Below are 20059 nucleotides of genomic sequence, written 5' to 3'. Positions count from 1 at the left end.
AAAATGTCCATGTCCTAATCCTCAGAACCTGTGAATATATTATCTTATATAGGAAAAGGGACTTTGTGGATGTGACTGAGTTAAGGATCTTGAGGTGGAGAGATTATCCTGGCTTAGTCAAGTGGGCCCGGTCCTTATAAGAGGGAGGTAGGAGGGCAAGAGTCAGAGGAGCTGTGACTGTGGAAGCAGAAGTTAGAGAGATGCATTTTGAAGATGGAGGAAGGGGCCATGATAATGAATATTAAGACAATCCATTTATGTTGTTTTAAGCCACCAGGTTTGTGGTGATATGTTAGAGCAGCAGGAGGAAGCTGGGACTGCATATTCTCCTAGCATTCCTCCCCTCTCTCTGATTGTGTCTTTTCAGTCTCCTTTGCTGGTTTCTTCCCTTCTCCTTCACCTCTTAATTTTGAGTAATTAGCCCTCTTTCCTAGTTAGTTTCACTGACAGTTCCTCTCATTCTGTTCGATGACTTTAAATAACAATTTTTATGTTAATGATCCCCTAATTTATATCTCTAGTGTTGACCTGTCCCTTGAATTTGAGACCCATATATCCAGCCTCCTGCTCAGTGTTACTATTTGGATAGCTCGAAAGACATTTCAGATTTGACCTGTCCGAAACCAAACTTCTCATCTTCCCTCCAAAATTTCTCTCACGGTCTTTTCCATCTCAGTAGATGACCCCCTCATAATTCCTGTTGATCTGGGCTACAACTTGTATCTGACACCTTGTTACCACCTCCGCTGCTGCCACCTGGTGCAAGTCACCACCTTCACTTGAATTATCACAGTACCCTCCTATCTGCTCTCCCTGCTGCCTGCTTGTCCCCCAGTCATCTTTCTGTCGTCAACATAGTAACCAGAGTGATCTGCTAAAATGGAAGTTGGATCATGTCCCCCCTCTGCTCAGAACACCCTAGTCATATGGGTTCCTTGCTAGGCACTTTCCCCTCCAAAGGCCTTTGTACTTGGCTGTTTCCTCTGCCTGGAATGATCTTCCCCAGATAGTCACATGGCTTGTTCTCTCACTACCTCCAGCCCTTGGTTTCTGTGTCACCTCAGTGAAGCCTACCCTGGCTACCTTTTTTCTTTTTTTTTCCTTTGGCTGCATTGGGTCTTTGTTGCTGTGCACAGGCTTTCTCTAGTTGCAGCAAGTTGGGGCTACTCTTCGTTGTAGTGTGCGGGCTTCTGTTGCAGTGGCTTCTCTTGTTGCGGAGCTCAGCCTCTAGGCGCGCAGTCTTCAGTAGTTGCAGCATGCGGGCTCAGTATTTGTGGCACATGAGCCCTAGAGCACATGGGCTTCAGTAGTTGCAGTGGGTGGGTTCAGTAGTTGCAGTGTACGGGCTTCAGTAGTTGTGGCTCACAGGCTCTAGAGCTCAGGCTCAGTAGTTGCCGTGCCCGGGCTTAGTTGCTCCGTGGCATGTGGGATCGTCCCGGACCAGGGGTCGAACCCGTGTCCCCTGTATTGGCAGGCGGATTCTTTTTTTTTTTTTTTTTTTTGTGGTACATGGGCCTCTCACCGTTGTGGCCTCTCCCGCCGCGGAGCACAGGCTCCAGACACACAGGCTCAGCGGCCATGGCTCACGGGCCCAGCCACTCCGCAGCATGTGGGATCTTCCTGGACCGGGGCACGAACCCACGTGGCAGGCGGATTCTTAACCACTGCGCCACCAGGGAAGTCCCTGGCTACCTTATTTAAAATTGCCTTCCTCCCTCTGAATGCCCCATTTTTCCTCCTTTGCCTTATTTTTCTGTAGAGTTCTTATCTTCAGCTGGTAAATAACTAAAATATAGTGTATTACTTATTCCTCTTCCTCCCTGAGATTGTAAACTTGCAGGCAGAGAGTTTTTGTCCTTTGTGTTACCTTTTGACTCAGAGCCTAGAACAGTGTTGGACACACAATAGGAGCCCACATGTTCGTGAGGCTAATTGGAAGATTTGGAGTGTAAAATTTGATTGGAGTGAGTTTAGTGACAGCAGTAGGGGAGGAGGTGGGTACCAGGAGGATAGACAGCTCTCTTGAGAAGTTCTGCTTTAAGAGGATCAGGGATGTGGAGCAATAGCTAGAGAGTGACACACAGAAGATAGAGCAGCGTGTGTGTGTGCTGGTGGGGTGCTTCCGGAGGGAGAGAAGTTGATGAGGCATGGGGAAACGCAGGGGACAGACCCAGAAACTTGAGTCTTGGAGTAAGCAGGAGGGGGTGGGATGCCCACGCGCAAGTGAAGGGCTGGCCAAAAGAGGACACAGCCCTCGTCTGTGTGGCTGGGAGGGTAGACAGAGCATGTGAGGACAGCCACAGGTAAGTTCTTCGAAGTGAGCATCTCACTGCTACGTTTTGGCTGCATATTCTTCTATAGCTCATAAAACTATTGCAGCTTCTTTTTCTGGTTTGTAATTATTTGTGTGAATGAATTATTTCCTTTGTACACTTCTTGGAGTGTAAAAGAATTGGTTTTGTTTATTTATTTTAATCTCAAAAATTAGTGTTTTCCTTGCCATTTTCTGCCACAGGCACTTAACACATTTTAATGAATTAACCATTACAAACAATAGCTAAGCAGTGACAAAGCTAAAGCAGCCCACCCGCCCCAGCAGCTCAGTCCCAGGCCGCACCGCCAGTCTAGAAGAGTAAGTGTCCCGTCTGCTCCACCCTCCACGGCTGACGATGTCTCTTTCCTTTGTGTTCTCTTTGGCTCAGTGCTCCTCCACCAAGAACATCCTGTTGTTTCCTTGCCCCCAAGGAGCATAGAAGTACCTGATCTTTGACATCAGGCCTAATTTGGAATCCCTCAACAGTCCATCTTCCAGTATTCACGTAGAGAAGGCATCTAAAAGTCAGGCAGACTGTTTGCCAGAGAAACTGTGTTGGAATTCTTAAATCCCGGTTAACGTATGACAGTGCTGAGGTCTCTCATCTTGTCGACCTGTATTCATAGGAAGCACTGGATCTGTATCACTGTGTAACTCACTTTGAGTTTGTCCCATGGAACTACTGGAGTCTCTAGTGCTTTGTTTCAAAGCACCGATCTCTCTCGATCCTTTAAGGCCTTTTTAAAATGAGGTATACCTGCTTAAAAATTTTAATCTCACCATAACCACACGTAATTAATTACATCACTTCTTTGAAATACAAATAGTCCTTTGTCTTTTCTTATTTCCTAATGTTGAGCCTTGTTCACCCCTTCTTTCCAAGGATACCCTTTCTTTGATTCTTCCGCACAGTTTTTTCCCCAAACAATGAGTTGCAACCCATTAATTGGACCTGAAATCAGTCTGGTAGATAATGACCAACATTTTTTTTTTTTTTTATGGGTTAGAAGATAGAACACCCTGCACACACTAAGGAAAGTATTGTTTTATGAAACTTCTGTATCTTTTATTTTTGTGTATTTATATAAAGTATTTCTCAGCGTGGGTCTCATTTGAAAGCTTCTTATCAGACCCTATATTTTGTTAAATAGAAGAAGAGGTTTAAGGCTTACATAGTTTAAGAAGTAGAATCCTGTAGGTCCATTTTATAGATGTGGTTTTGAGTCTCAGCTCCTCAGCAAAGAACCTGCTACTGAACCTGTCACTTTTGTTAAGTCTTAGTTTCCACACCCAAGAAATGAGTGCTTGCTTTTGTATTTCAGAGGGATATGCAAAGAATATTTAATGAAATAATATGAATGAAAGCACCTTTGAAATTCTCAGAGGCAGGGAAATATTGTTTCACAAATGACCTTAAATATCTCTTTCTGTTTATTTGTAGAGCTTTTGTCGCTATAGATATTTATTTATTTATATTTATTCATTTTTTGGTAGAAGCATTTAGAAATCATTTACCAGATTCCCCTCTTTGTACAATTGCCTCACTTCAGGTAATTCAGAAATGTCCCGTCTTGTTGACAGGAGTGAGTACCTTTGGATTTCTCTGTCAGCCAGTCCATTGTTTGTCTACAGGTTCTGGCCTGTTCTTGGACTTGAATGTTAGGGGAGAGACTAACCTCCCCCAGAAATGTTTGCAATTATGCCTGTGTCATTGTATATTGTCTCCCTTTTTTTTTGGTCTCATTTGTACTTAGACAAAGAGGCAGCTGAACGTCTTTCAAAAACAGTAGATGAAGCATGTCTGTTACTAGCCGAATATAACGGGCGCCTGGCGGCAGAACTGGAAGACCGACGCCAGCTGGCTCGGATGTTGGTGGAGTACACCCAGAACCAGAAAGATGTTTTGTCAGAAAAGGAGAAAAAACTAGAAGTGAGTACATTGCAAGGCAGACCCAAACTTCCCAAGTTTCCCTTCCTGCAACCCACATTAGGAGGTTTTTATTATGCCTTAAATAACACGTTTTTTTTTCTTTTTAAAAAAATTCATGAGATGAGGACATCCATCAGATTTTTTTTTTAATTAATTAATTTATTTTTGGCTGTGTTGCATCTTCGTTGCTGTGTGCTGGCTTTCTCTAGTTGGCGGCGAGCGGGGGCCACTCTTCATTGTAGTGCGTGGACTTCTCATTGCGGTGGCTTCTCTTGTTGTGGAGCACAGGCTTTAGGCACGCGGGCTTCAGTAGTTGTGGCTCGTGGGCTCTAGAGCGCAGGCTCAGTAGTTGTGGCGCGTGGGCTTAGTTGCTCCATGGCATGTGGGATCTTCCCAGACCAGGGATTGAATCCGTGTCCCCTGCAGTGGCAGGCGGATTCTTAACCACTGCGCCACCAGGGAAGCCCCTCGATTATAGTTTTGAGTGAGTTAGAATTCGCCACTCAGTTTGTCAGGTCTATCAGAATTTATTGAAGGGCTTCTGAGCCTGTACTCTAGAGCCCGCGAGCCACAACTACCGAAGCTTGCGCACCTAAGAGCAGGTGCTCCGCAACAAGGGAAGCCACCACAATGAGAAGCCCACGCACCGCAACGAAGAGTAGCCCCCACTCGCCACAACTAGAGAAAGCCCGTACTCAGCAACAAAGATCCAACGCAGCCAAAAAAAGCCCAAAACGTATATTGAGGTACAGGAAGAATAGGCATTCAGCAAAACCAAAGAATGTTTGTTTGGTAATATTTGGGAAATGCTTGAAATTTTCTTTCTTTTGGGTTATACTGAGATTTATTTCCAACTTGTATCCTTGCTGAGGCCAATAAGTAGTGTGCCTCTAAGCTCTGTCTGCAGTCTGTTCTAAAATTCCACGTAAACATAGTGATGTTTATGGAGCCCAGTTCTCGTACTGTTGAGAAGGAACTAATTTCTACCCTGAGCTGACATTGTCTGAGTGCCCTTGGAGAGGGCCTTCAGAACTAGTTTCTCTAGTTTGCGTTTGTCTGGCTTCTTAATTAAATACATGGTGGCTTATCCTCAGTCCTTTGAGATAACTGAACCGGCAGTGTGGACATTTGGGAACTTTTGCTTGCTTCCAGCTGCTACGCTTCCTTTTCAGGAGTGTCTGCCCTTCTTTTTCTCAAAGAGACGTGGAGAAGAGTTGCAGCCAGTGGTTTGGGAAGGGAAGACAGTTTTGAGTTGGAGAATCAGTCGCTTACTACAAGAAACAGAGTAGATTGGGGAGGGAGGGGATGGTCCCCCTCCCCCAGCCCTGTACTTAAAGAAACACATTCTCTGGCACAGAGGGAGGGAAAAGTGAGCTAGCCTTGTGGCTGACATGGTTGTGTTTGCCTTTCAACACAGTCACCTGACTTGTGTGGGGAAACGAAGGATGGACGCTCTTTACCATGTTGTTACCTGCAATGACTACAGGAGCTGTGATGGGTAGTAGTGGTGGAAATTTCATATTCCTAGCCAGCTTGAAAGTGGAAGATAGGAAACGGCTATAAAAATAGTATGGCTTAGATTTAGAAATCAACACTGACCAGAAATCCTAAAGGGAGTTTGACAGGCAGTACCAGACGGTCATTTATCTGAAATGCTCATCTTTCACTGAGGAAGCATTTTCAGCACTGTGCCCTGGGACTAATAAGAGAGTGTAATTAATGATTCTGGTTGTAAGTCACCATACCATCTGTTGAACTGCCCCTTGGCAACACATTAAGGGCTTTCTCTGATCTGTCAGACATTGATTATCATGAGCAGCTGCTGTTGGGTGGAACATGGCACGCTACCATAGAGGACAGAGTCTTTGAGAAGGAGATTGGGTTGGTAGCGTGAATTAACTCTTTGTACGTCTCCCTTCCTCATAGTTGCACTTCCTCCCTATATTTCTTGGGGGATCTTTCTGGTTTCTGTAGAACCAGTGGTTTGCTAGATGCCACAAGAGGTCATTAAGGCAGAGAGATGGATCAGAGATTTGAGTGTGTTTTGTTGCTTTCCAGCCCAAATTTCTTTACTCATCTGGGCATTGGAATTCCATTGCTTTAAGAATCAGAACGGGTATGTCCCACCACTGGAAAGTACAGATTCTGAACTGCCAGTTCTTATTCCAAACCATGTCTCAGCCACATGAGCAAAACTATTCATCATAAAAGTGGAGCTAAATTTGCTACATTTAAAAAAACAAACTACTAGGTATAACATAAGATGTTGAAAGATGGTTTTAGTTCTTTCTTTATCCATGTTTGCTAAAAATATGAACGGTTTGCTCCCTAGAATCTGAGATTTTTCTCTCATATCCCATAATAGACTGGTCTTAATTCCATTATATCCTTACAGTGATGATAAAACTTGCTAAGTATGTGCCACTTGAAAGATGCATTATTACTATGAATTCTTATAAATCTTCCAAAGTCTCTTATTGATGAGGACAGTAAATAAAATTACCTACCTTTTCAACATTTTTTTTTTAATACTGCCAATACTTGTTTTAAAACTGCCACATGATGAAGTCTGCTTTTATTTTTTTCTTTTGTTTTGTTTTTGCGGTACGCGGGCCTCTCACTGTTGTGGCCTCTCCCATTGCGGAGCACAGGTGCCGGGCGCGCAGGCTCAGCGGCCATGGCTCATGGGCCCAGCCGCTCCGCAACATGTGGGATCTTCCCGGACCGGGGCACGAACCCGTGTCCCCTGCATCGGCAGGCGGACTCTCAACCACTGCGCCACCAGGGAAGCCCTGCTTTTATTTTTTAATCTTTTCATTGCTGTCGGTGTAGAATATGGAATTCTTAGAACTCTAGAAATGTAATTATTTACTTGAGGGTCTTTTCTTCCGAAAGTTCTAATTTGTTAACACGTAAGGTTTTTTTTTCCTTCAAGTTTATATCTTCCTTACGTAATAATCATACCTTTTTATTCTTTCACTTGAGAATTTTATGTTAGATTTCTCAGTGGCTTCTAAAGTTTGGGATAGGGAATATAATGACTCAGAGCCTAGGATGATTCAGACCCTGGGATGTAGAAGACAGAGTTATGGCTCACAGAGAGATTGTGTTTCTGCCCTCAAGGAAATCATATTCTTGAGTAAACAGCATCGGTGAACATAAAACCAAACTGAGGGATTGTATATAATACAGATCAAGGAGACAACTGGCAATTGTGATTGTGGTTTAAGGTTAAGTCCAAACTTCCTCGCAGGCACTAAAGCCTTTTCTTAAAAGGAAGTAGCAGTTGAAGAAGGGAAATATATTTATAAATGGAGAACAGCCAGGCTGGAGCAGACAGATTTATGACAGGAGGCAAAGACAGAAGGTATGGGAGCGGGGTGCCGGAGCCCTCCTGTGGGAATTAGGCTCCATACTCTTTCAAGGGCTGCTTACTCAGCCATGAAGTCAACAAAGCCCATGCCAGGCAGGAGGTAATCGGAGAGGAGCATGATGTACGCTCTCCCGTCAGTGAGCTTCCACTCTAGTGTGAGAAAAACAGCGAAAAAGGAGTTAAAGTAGAATGTGAGACATGTTCTAAGTAAGGGGACTGTCCTAACTCACTGTGTCTAAGTTAAAATAGACCAAGGAAAAATGAATATGTTAATGTTTAACATTAATTTGATCCGAAGTTTATTTAAAATTTAAGAGATTTATAAAATGCACGGGCAGTTTTTGAACAACATACTGCCTTCAGCAGGTCTTCCAAAGTTCATTCGAGTATGTGCTCTTTGGCTGCTCTTACAGCGTCAGGAACATAATTGTTCCTCAGTAAATATTTGTTCTGTGAGTGAAATTTATCACCTGATGAAACCTTATTTCATAAAGAAGAGGATTTTCTAGGTTGAATTAAAAAATTAATTCTTGGTTGTAAAGAATATATCAGTAAAGAAAGGTGAGTATTTGGTGGAAACTGGGGGTTTCCTCCTTTGTGTTGCTTTTCTTTTTTTTTCCTTGAAGTAGAATCATGATTCATTTTGAGATGATTTTTTTTTACCTTTTCTTTTATTTCTGCTTTTCCTTTTGGGTGTTATGGTAGACATTGGCCTTAAACTCCAGGCAGGGTTAGAAGGAGAGTTGCTTAATATTTGTCATGAACATGAGGAAACACAGAAATGGGAAAGAAGGCATGTAGAAGGAAGCACAAACAGCAGCCCCGAAGTGAGGATAAGGAATGTGGAGGATACAGAAGAAGGTGAATTCAAAAAGGAAAAGGCCAAAGGTACCAGAAAAGCCTCTAAACTTCAGTTCTTGGAGCAAAAGGAAGGTTTGTTTCTGGGTGACAGAGGTGACCATTACCCCAAGTGACTGCTAGAAGCTTACAAGCCATAGAGTAGGACAGACAAAGTTCCCGTCTTGTTTGGAGAAAGTATGATGTGGTATGTTCCGTCTGACTGATCAGGGCATGTGAAAAGCAGAGAGAGAGAAGGAAACCTATTTGTACAAGCATTGAAGAAAAAAAATCAAAAGGGGGAAGGTACCCAAAATTTTACCACCTTAACACATCAGTTGGTTTCTTTTACATCGTGGTGTTTGACTAGCAGTGCTCTAGAACTGAAAGGAGACAGTTCTGTGATATACATGCCACTTGGTGCACACACAGACTATATGCCACACAGGGAAGAGCTCTGGGGAGATGTGTTCCTATCTGCAGATTTTTTTTTAATTGAGGTGAAATGTATAGAACATAAAAGTAATAACCATTTTAAAGTGTATGCATTTCATGGGCTTCCCTGGTGGCGCAGTGGTTGAGAGTCCGCCTGCCGATGCAGGGAATACGGGTTCGTGCCCCGGTCCAGGAAGATCTCACATGCCGCGGAGTGGCTAGGACCGTGAGCCATGGCCGCTGGGCCTGCGCGTCCAGAGCCTGTGCTCCGCAACGGGAGAGGCCACAACAGTGAGAGGCCCACGTACCGCAAAAAAAAAAAAAAAAAAAAAGTGTATGCATTTCAGTGGCGTTCAGTACATTCATAGTATTATGCAACCACCACCTATATCAAGTTCCAAAACATTTCACATTCCGTCATACCAAAAGAAAACCCTGTACCCATTAACGAGTCATTCCCTATGCGCCCCCTCCTCCCAGCCCCTTGCAACTGCCAGCCTGCTTTCTATCCCCATGGATTTGCCAGTGCTGGATATTTCATATAATTGTGTCTGGCTTCTTTCGCTTAACATGTTTTTTAGGTTCATCCACGTTGTAGCATGTATCAGTACTTCATTTCTTTTTATGGCTGAATTGTCCATTGTATAGATATGAAAAAATGTCTACCCATTAATTTGTTGATGGACAGTTGGATTGTTTCTGCATTTTGGCCATTATGAATAATGGTGCTGTAAACAGTTGTGTACAAGTTTTTGTGGGGACATACGTTTTATTTCTCTTGGGTATATGTATAACTAGGAATAGAATTGCTGGGTCATAAGGTGAATGCTATGTTTAACTTTTTGAGGAACCACCAAAACTGTTTCCCATAGCAGCTGTACCATTTTACATTCCCATTAGCAGTGTATGAGGAGGGTTCCAGTTTCTCCACATCCTCCTCAGCACGTGATAACTGTCTGTCCTTTTTAAATTCTAGCCATCCTAGTGGATGTGAAGCGATATCTTGTGGTTTTGACTTGCATTTCCCTGACGACTAACGGGGATGAGCATCTTAGCATGTGCTTGTTGGCCATTTGTGTATCTTTTTTTTTTTTTTTTTTTTTGCAGTACGCGGGCCTCTCACTGTTGTGGCCTTTCCCATTGCAGAGCACAGGCTCCGGACGCACAGGCTTAGCGGCCATGGCTCACGGGCCCAGCCGCTCCACGGCATGTGGGCCCTTCCTGAACCGAGGCACGAACCCGCGTCCCCTGCATCGGCAGGCGGACTCTCAACCACTGCGCCACCAGGGAAGCCCTGTGTATCATTTTTTTGAGCAGTGTTTATTCAAGACCTGTGCCCATTTTTGAATTGGGTTGTTTGTTCTTGAATTGTAAGAGTTCTTTGTATGTTCTGGATATTAAACTCTTACCAGATAAATGCTTTGCAGATATTTTCTCCCATTTTATAAGTTGTCTTTTCATTTCTTCATAATGCCCTTGGATGTAGTAAGTTTTTAATTTTGGTGAGTTCTACTGTGTTTTTTCTTGTGTTGCTTGTGTTTTGGTATCACATTTAAGAATCTGTTGGCAAATTCCGGATCATGAAGATTTACTCCTGTGTTTTCTTCTAGGAGTTTTGTAGTTTTAGCTTTTACATTTGGGTCATTGAGTTAATTTTGGTATATGACGTGAGGTGGGACAGGGGGACGTGCGTGCAACTTCATTGTCTGCATATAGATATCTAGTTGCCCCAGCACCATTTGTTGTCCCCCACTGAATACTTGGCACTTTCGTAAAAAATCAGTTGGCCATAGATGTATGGGTTTATTTCTGGACTGTCTGTTCTATTCCACTTATCTGTGTGTCTGTCCTATGCTGGTATCACAACTATTTTGATCACTGGAGCTTCATAGTAAGTTTTAAGATCAGAGAATGTGAGTCCTCAACTTTGTTGTTGTTTTTCAATATTGTTTGGCTATTTGGGGCCTGTTGCAATTCTGTGTGAATTTGAGGATCAGCTTTTCCATTTCTACAAGAAAGGCTGTTGGAGTTTTAATAGGAATTGTATTGAATCTGGAGATTGCTTTCGGCACTATTGCCATTTTAACAATCTTAAGCCTTCTAATCCATAAACATGAGATGTCTTCCCAATTATTTAGGTGTGCTTTAATTTCTGCTGCAAGATTTTAAAAGAGATGCTAGATTATCACTTACTGATGCATTTGATATTACAAAGGCCCTGTTTAGGTGCCCTCGGTATCAGGGACCACAGTAGAAGACAGCGTGCGCCTCCTTTCAGTAGGCAGTGTCTTACACACCTCTAGAAGGCACGCATATGTATGCGTGTGTGCTCAACAAAGTCACCGGGCATGGTCAGTGACAGCCAGCTTCACTCTGCAAAGTATAGGCCTGGATGTCTAGGTAAGGTCGTTAACAGGATTACTGAGCTGGACAGAACCTTAGAGATTGTATAGTCCAGCTTCTGAATTGGTAAAGAAACTCAGACCCAGAGTTAGCCCAGACCAGCAATACAATTCAAAGCAGACATCTTGTGATTTTTATTGAGTTTGTGTTTGTTTATTGTGGATTTTTAAAATTAGTTTATTTATTTCATAAGGTCAGGTCACGGCAGAAAGACACTCTACACAGAAGAGTAGCCAGAGTTGATCATTTCAGCAATCCCAAGAATCTTGTTTCAGAGACATGACATCTTATGTAGGGGGATTAAAATGGTTGCATGAAAGCATTCTAAAGTGGCCCTCGAAAGAACCTTTCTGAATTTGAGAGAGCCCATTTTGCCACAAACGTTCCGAGTACCCTCTGCTATAACTGTGCATGCTCTTGCTCTGCGAGGAAGGGAGAACTAGTTCATGGAACTTGGGCCTGCTGCTCTTTCCCCAGCGTGACTCCTCCCCCTCAGCTGTGATGAATACTTGGGAGCACAGCTTTCTACTTCAGGCAACACGGCTGGGAAGGGGGAGACAGCCCGGAATCCAGCGCTGTCTTGTGAGTCTTCATGTATCTGCTTGTAATTTGGTTATAACAGACTTGAGCAAGTCTTTGACTGTAGCTGAGGGGCGCTAAACCAAACTGCTGGCCGTCTGTTGTTTTTGGCAGCATCCCCCACCTCCCTGCAGGGAGCAGGTGGTTAGAAGTGTTCATTCCTGTAATGGGATAGGCAGTAGGTGGAGATAGAGAGCTCCTTTTTTGTCAGCTTTGGAGTAAATTCTCCCCTTTCCCCGTGGTGATGAAAGCCAGTATCTCATCGTCCATTATAGTGAGGGCAGATGGGAGCAGGTGATCTAATCCTCATTTTATAATCGGAGGGGGTTTTTGTTTGTTTTTTTGGTTTTTAAAAAAATTCTGGCCACACTGCATGCAGAATCTTAGTTCCCTGACCAGGGATTGAACCTGTGCCTCCTGCAGTGGAAGCTCGCAGTCCTAACCACTGGACCACCAGGGAATTCCCTAATCCTCACTTTAGATGAGAAGACAAAGATCAGCATTTATATGAACAGTTCAAGGTCACAGAGGAAGTCAGTGAGGACCAGAGCCCCAGTCTCCTGAAACCTGACTCCAGTGATCATCTACTGTGTTCCCCTGGGAACTGAGAGGCCCTGCCTGGTCCCCTGCTAAGCAGTACTCACTGCCCTTCCTCAGCATGTCATTCTTTCCTCCCTAGACCAGCAGTGCTGTCAGCACCATGGGCTGCAGAATAGTCGTTGAGGCAGGTCAGTCTGCTCACATGGGTCAAGTGATGGGGGGGGGTTTGTACTCGTGTCCTTCCCCACACAGCAGGCCTTGGCTTGCTTACTGCTTTTTCATCCCTTTGATGTAGGACCCTTTTTTTTTTTTTTTTTTAAATAGGTTTCCCTCCAGTAGGTGGGGACTTTTCTTGAGTTGTGTGCTTCTGTGAGTAATTTGGAGTTTGGAGGCAGTGTTTAGTCCTTGGATTCCTTCCATTCATTTTAGGTGCTGATTATAGCTCAGGCCAGATTTGCAGCTGGAACTTTTATCTGTCGGTGTGTATGCTTAGGTGTGTGTGTGTGTTCTTTCTATATTAATCTCTTGTCACTCCAGGGGGGAAAATGCCCCATATAATGTACTTCACTTACTTGGTGACCTAAGGGCATGGGTCACTGACATTTGAGACTTTACACTGAAAAAAGTGATGTGATTTCAAAGCTCTCCCAGCTGGAATTCCATACTTTTTTTTTTTTAAAGAATATCTTTTGGTGTGGACCAATTTTAAAGTCTTTATTGAATTTGTTACAATATTGCTTCTGTTTTTATGTTTTGGGTTTTTTTGCCGCGAGGCATGTGGGATCTTAGCTCCCTGACCAGGGATCAAACCTGCACCCCCTGCATTGGAAGGGGAAGTTTTAACCATTGAACCACCAGGGAAGTCCCTGGAATTCCATACTTTTAGCCACAGTGTTGTTTTTGTATTTATAGTTCAGCTTTTGATTAATCCTCCTCCTTCCTGAAACAGCTCCACTGAGTTTTAGCTGGTGTATGTAGCACTAATTTTTCATATTTATTTATAAAGTGCATATACATATTGAGTCAAAACAGCCTCCGAGCCCCATGTCACTGCTTGTCTGAAAACATCCGTTCTTATTCAACTAATATTCAGTTTTTTCTCTTTTCTTTTTTTCTGATTATAAAAGAAGCACATCGGGGGCTTCCCTGGTGGCGGAGTGGTTGAGAGTCCGCCTGCCGATGCAGGAGATACGGGTTCGTGCCCTGGTCTGGGAGGATCCCACATGCCGCGGAGCGGCTGGGCCCATGGGCCCGCTGAGCCTGCGCGTCCGGAGCCTGCACGTCCGGAGCCTGTGCTCCGCAACGGGAGAGGCCACAACAGTGAGAGGCCCGCGTACCACAAAAAAAAAAAAAAAAAAGAAGCACATCATAGGAAACGTAGAAAAATTAAGTATAAAGAAAAAAATTGTAATCTCACGACCCAGAGATAACTACTTTTAGTATATTTCTTTTATTTTTTTCCTCCTATTTTAAAATTAAAATAATCATAATGTCATGCTTTTTAAAACTTTTATGTGATCATTTTCCCTTATTGACAAAAACTTTATAAACATTTTAAATGGATGCTTGAATATCTGTGGTTGGATATTCAATGATTATTTTTATTGTACTGTTTCTTTTTTCTCCCCCCGCCCCCCACTTTGGACTAACTTTTAGTCTGGATTATTTCCTTCCTATAAATTTCTAAAAATTGATTCTGTCTGTGTGCAGATGTCTGCTTGTCTCTAAGTACCCTGCAGGTCATATGCATTTCAAAGTCTTTGCCACCAGTAGGCATTTCTGTCTTAAGCGTTCTTGATCTTTTTCAAAGCATCTTAGGCAGTCTAGAACTTTATTGAGCTTTATAGACAGACAGAAGATATATATCTTTAATATGTATATATATATCCACAAGTTATGGATTAATCTTTGTTTTATGAGGGAATGAACATTGAATAGTTTAATCAGACAAATAGGGGTCTCTTCTAGGTTTTATCTGTTTACATTTGAAACAGATGTGGGAAAATAGCAATTCTTATTATAGTATTGACTTGAGTGAGCATAGCTTTTTTTGTTTTGTTTTTTGTTTTTTGCGGTATGCGGGCCTCTCACTGTTGTGGCCTCTCCCGTTGCGGAGCACAGGCTCCGGACGCGCAGGCTCAGCGGCCATGGCTCACGGGCCCAGCCGCTCCGCGGCATGTGGGATCTTCCCGGACCAGGGCACGAACCCGTGTCCCCTGCATCGGCAGGCGGACTCTCAACCACTGTGCCACCAGGGAAGCCCGAGTGATCATAACTTTGAGAGCAGAGTTCAGATTACAGAAATTTGAGCTCTTGTGTCTAGGTGTCTATTTGACCCAATGGGTACATGTTATTTTGAGCGAAGATCTATTTTAGTCTTTATGAATGTTCCTACTCCTGTTAAGGTGGGCCTTCTACTCCCACTTCAAGTTGTGATTTTTGAAGAAAGTAAAATTGGATTGTGGCATACTCTGCAATCTTCTAAGTTATATCTCTGACTTTGTTTTTCCTTATAAAATGTAGGGCCTGAAATAAGGTCAGAAAGAGTCTTTTTCCATGATTAGGGCAAAAATGTGCATGCTTATAATGAGTCAACCTGAAACCTTTACAAAGTCCCTGAGGTACCTACAGCCTGCTTCATGTAAAGAAGTGATGGTACCAGCCAAATGTCATTATGACTCTGCCAGCCTCCTTATTTGTTCTCTTCCTTATTCAGCTTCTTTCAGCATCTTTAGGAAAAAGTGTGGACCACTCTCTTGCTTCTTCCAGTCGTTAGGTACTTTGAGAATTTTAAGCAGAGTAACTTTGCAAATTTCAACTCAGCAAAAATTTGCCAGCAGCCTTCTAAGCATTATTGGGGTTTGGATAGTGATTATATATAGACACAGCCCACTTTTTCTTCATGATGTCTGGTATGATGTATTTGGTGCTTTTCCGAGTCCTTTTATTTTGCCCATAGTGTTTCTGCTCCGTGAGACATAAACTCACTAGGAGTTATTCCCAGAAAGATACCGTTTGCCCCAGTTAGGATTTAGTGATGAGGACCTAAAGTGCCCATTCCAGGCTCTTTCTGACTTTCTCTACTGAGGCCAGTGGTCTTTGCAGCCTCTTGTCTTTGGTGTGGTTTTTCATTTATAAAATAATAATTTTACCCTCACCTGGGGCAAACAGGTTCCAATACTTGTCTAACCTAAGTTGGTAGTGTTTGCCTTTCTTTATCTCACAGGATCTTTAGGGCCAAGTTATTTTCCTTTCTGTGGAAGAACTCTCCAATAGGCTGGCTGAAAGCGTCCTTCTCAGCACGTGTAGCATACTTTGCCTCTCTAATTTTTTTTTTTTTTTTTTTTTTTTTTGTGGTACGCGGGCCTCTCACTGTCGTGGCCTCTCCCATTGCGGAGCACAGGCTCCGGACGCGCAGGCTCAGCGGCCATGGCTCACGGGCCCAGCCGCTCCGCGGCATGTGGGATCCTCCCGGACCGGGGCACGAACCCGCGTCCCCTGCATCGGCAGGCGGACTCCCAACCACTGTGCCACTAGGGAAGCCCCCTCTCTAATATTTTTTTAAATCACATTCACACAAGCACACCCCTGCACCACTACCACTATGCCTTTGTAACTTCGTGTTTCTCCTTGCTGCCTCTGCTTACCCCATTGCAGTTTAGCAGGCGTATCTCCATTACTGTCTTTAGAATCTTCCACCAGTGGTCTAATCTCAAAAGCCAAAAGATACTTTTCAGTCTCTGTCTCTCATCTCCTTTTCTCTTTTTGGCCCTCTCTATAGCATTTTATACTGTTTAATAATTTTTATGTGTTTTCCTTCTCTGGTTTCTGTATCCCACCTTCTGCTGGTTCTAGGACTTTTGTCCTTTATTCAGCTTTTCTCCATCCTTGCCCTGTAAATATGGGTTTTCCTTTAGCTTTTTTCTTATTCCAGACCTTTTCCTTGAGTGACATAAAGTGGCTTCAGCTACCACCTTTGTGCTGATGGCTTAAATCTAAATCTTTACCTAGACACTTCCTTGTATTTAAGACCCGTTTATCTTATTTCCACAGATACTTCTTACTTAATATGGTCAAAACACACCATCTCTTCCCTTCCAACCTTTCCTTTCCTGCCCTTCCCCTCTCTTGGAGAAGAGCATTGCCATTCATCAAAACCAGACACTGGACCTCATCCAGTGTTTCTCCCCCTATTTTTCCCACCTCCCACGCCAGTCATTTCACCCTTCTCATGTCCCAGTCTCTCCCTCAGCTCCTCTGCTGCACCTCTGCCAGACAACCTCCCGTCGCCTGTCTTCCACATTGGAGTAGTCACCAAGCCATTGTGATCTTTGTCTCCTCAGGTTTTCTTGAATTTGTCCCCCTTCTCTTCATCTTTGTGTCCACCTCCACCACCTTAGTTCAGGCTGTCACTGTGTCTCACCTGGTCGCCTGCAGTAGCCTGGTTACTGATCCATCTGCATTTGTTCTTATGCCCTGTGATCCATTCTTTGCATGGCACCCTGTGATGTTTTCAGCATGCAGCTCTGGGCATGTCATTCTCTGCTCAAACATTTAAATGGCTTCCCATTGCTCCTAGAATATAGGCCCAAATCCTCGCATGTGGCCGTCCCCCTACCCCACCCCGGGACTTGGCCCCTGCTGACCTCGTCAGCCATATCTCTTGCCGTGTTCCATTACATTTTGTCTGTGCTGACCTTCTTTTGTCTCTGGCTTCATATGTGCTGTTCCCTCTGCATAGAACACTCTCTCCCTCCTTTACTTCCCACTGGTTACCCTTACCTGGTTGATCCCCATTCATCGTTTATATTCTAAGTCAAACAGTATTTCCCAGAAACCCCATTTCCACCCCATAAAGCCAGGTCTCTCCCCGCTGCCACCCCCCATATATACTGTCGTAGCTCCCTATCATTTTCCTTTAGAGCACCACATAGTTTGTCATTCTCTTTAGGGATTATTTGGTGATTCTCTGACCAGATCATAAAATCCTGGCTGTATTGTCATTCTTTCATCCCCAACCCTAATCCTGATGCTTGGCTCAGCGTCTGACCTCAGGTGGCACTTACGGTTGCAGTTCGGTTTATCTCCAGGTGCGGTCAGAGGATATCTTCAACGGGGACTCCTTCTGGTTGAGGACGTTCCTGCGAGATCTAGGCTTTACTCCTGAGACAAATTCTTTTTCTCACTCAGCTTTTAGATTGATAGGGTTGGACTATGGTGCCACCTAATTAAAAATTCTGTGACTTTTTTCCCCTCATCTTGGAGGTCATGGGCCTTTTCATTTTCTCAAGCCAGCTTCTAGTAAATGTGCTAAATTTTCAGGTCATACTCAAATGGTTTGTGGGAGGAAGGATTTTGTATCCCATTAATAATTCTCTTTTTCTTCAATTCTGTACATCTTTAACATATAAATCAGGAAGATTAAATATTATAAAATAATAAACATGGGAAGGGTGATTGTTCTTTTCCCCTCTCAGATCTGCTCATTGACATTGAACAGTTTAACAAGTGCTTGGTCTCATTCAGAACTCACCATCACCCCAGGATATAGGCATTATTTCTATTCCCATCTTAAGAGGATGCTAAGCCCAGCAAGGTAAAGTCGCATGTCATACCACAGACAAGAGGTAGAGTAGGATCTGAACCTTGGATTTTCTGACTCTGAGTTTTTTCTGTTCTACCACAGAGACCTACCTCCCTCCAGTGGGAGGGTGATATACCTTCAGTCTTTTGGAGGAGCTAGGAAGTGCATTTTCTTCCTTTTTTCGCTAATGGGAAGGAATTGATGTTTTTTTATTGCTTATAGAGAGAGCTGTATCCAAATACTGTGCAGTAACCTACAGGCTAGCCTGCTTCAGGCAGACCATATAGCACTTAAAATTATAGTAAACATTGCTTAAAATTATTTTTTGTGAAAAATATCCTTTTCCTTTCTACCCTTTGCTTCTTATCTGCCTTCTAGGAATGCTTGACTCCCCCAGTATTAGGCTCAAAAGGAGAAACAGGTGAAAAGTTGGCACCTTCGATGCTTGCACAGCAATAACCTGGGTCTTTATTAAAATAGTCATTAAGGAAGTCAGTTTGTGGGGGCTTTATTTGCATAAAACTTGCATTTTTGAAGGTTAACTTTTTAAAAAAGAATTAATTATAAATAATTCTTCCTGTACATTAGTATTTTGGTTTTATCTGGTTTTGTATGAGGGGTCCATTGCGTAAATGGCGTAAGCATTTTTCAAGGACCCAGGTCATTTTTAAATGTCTCTTTTTAGAGCACTTTTATGGACATCTGTTAAATTGTAAATTTTAGCTTTATGGTTATGTTAAGGTTTGAAAATTTGCCCAGTCCTAAAATTGATTTTATTTTTGTTAGTTTCATTTTTATTAGTTTAGTTATGTGTATACAGTGACTTTTCATTCTTCTTCCCTTGCTTTTGCAATTCCCTATCAGAAGGGGGTTTTTCTTGTGATAGCAGAAGCTCCCTTAAACCTTTTGTGTAGAGGGTCCTCTGGGGAGAAGGAAATACCCTGAAAACACTTTGTGGTACGATTTCAGGTTTAAGAAGGCTGTTCCCAGTTGATCCCTCCAGTGGCTGGTTGGATTGCTCTGAGAATACTCCTAATTGTGGTCATTTTGTCATTTTCCCTTCTGGGAAGTACTTTGTGTGTTCTGTTGGAAGCGGGTGGGGGTGAGGGATTTCTTCCTCTGCCCTCTTGAGCTTTTGTGGCTGGACTAAGAATAAAATTGACAGAAGGCAGATTAAGAGGAGAAAAAGAAACAAATTTTAATCATGTGCATGGAAATCTCATAAAAATGGGACCTAAGAAGTAGCCAGAGAAGGCAGCTTTTATACTTTTCAAACAATAAATTTGTGAGGAATTGACAGCACAAAAAAACTTAGGCTTTGGGTGCTGAATTAGAAAAGACTCTAAACAGAGTTTAAGCTTGGGGTAGTAAATTAAAGAAGTAAAGTAACAAGGTTTGTTTATATAGGCTTCTTGGCTCAACTCCTTGTCTCTGACAGTAAGTGTTTCCTTCTACCTCCAGATGCAGAGTGAAACCTTTCACATGAGAGATTTATTTCCTGCTTTTCAGGGAGACAGAGGAGGGTCAGTCTTTTTTTTTTCTTCCTTATATAAGCGGCTTCTTAAGCAGCTTCAATTCAAAATAATCAATATGCCACGGTGGCATATTTTGGGGCAGCCCACTCTGAGCCTCAACAATGCCTTTATTACTTATTTTAGTAATGGAGCCGCAAGGCCCTGAATACTGGGATCGGAGCCACGACTTCCTCTTTTCCCTGTATCTTGCATCTTACTCAGCAGCTCCAGCCCTGCTGTGACATCCCAGAATGTGTCATTTTGAGATGTCTCCGCTACCACTAAGTCATATGGAGCATGGAGCTGGGTGAGAGAGAGGTGCAAGTCAGTGATGGGTTTTCAGCGTTCCCGTGTAGATCCTTGAAGGAAAATTAAAAACAGCATTCTGATTTTCAGTCCAAGGATCTATAGGTTGTATTTTCCCTTAAGAAAAATGAATGAAAGAAAGAGAAATTAATTAACTAATTGGGGTTTAAGTAGAAGCTGTGACTTCTACATGTAGATCCTGTGAGCCTTAGTGGCAAGAGGTGAGCCTCCTGGCAGGACGAGG

At 43.2% G+C, this 20059-nt stretch overlaps 1 protein-coding gene across 19 annotated transcripts in view; it reads left to right on the top strand.

Moving 5' to 3' along the window:
* The window catches only part of RPRD1B (regulation of nuclear pre-mRNA domain containing 1B), a 77624-nt gene that overhangs the window by 27033 nt on the left and 30532 nt on the right, over positions 1-20059 (top strand). For all 19 annotated transcript variants that reach the window (XR_003427095.1, XR_003427094.1, XR_003427096.1 and 16 more), the window contains exon 6: positions 4069-4244. Coding sequence is in view for 7 of the 19 variants with exons in the window: in XM_027078323.1 (XP_026934124.1) it covers positions 4069-4244 (176 nt within the window). In the remaining 12 variants the exon portion in view is untranslated. The remainder of the gene's footprint in view (positions 1-4068; positions 4245-20059) is intronic.

This window comes from Aethalodelphis obliquidens, unplaced genomic scaffold, assembly GCF_003676395.1.
Source record: "Aethalodelphis obliquidens isolate GAN/ISIS:26980383/991018 unplaced genomic scaffold, ASM367639v1 scaffold42, whole genome shotgun sequence".
Classification (NCBI taxonomy): domain Eukaryota; kingdom Metazoa; phylum Chordata; class Mammalia; order Artiodactyla; family Delphinidae; genus Aethalodelphis; species Aethalodelphis obliquidens.
The sequence above is the reverse complement of the archived record's forward strand: the minus strand, read 5'-3'. Positions and strand labels throughout refer to the sequence as shown.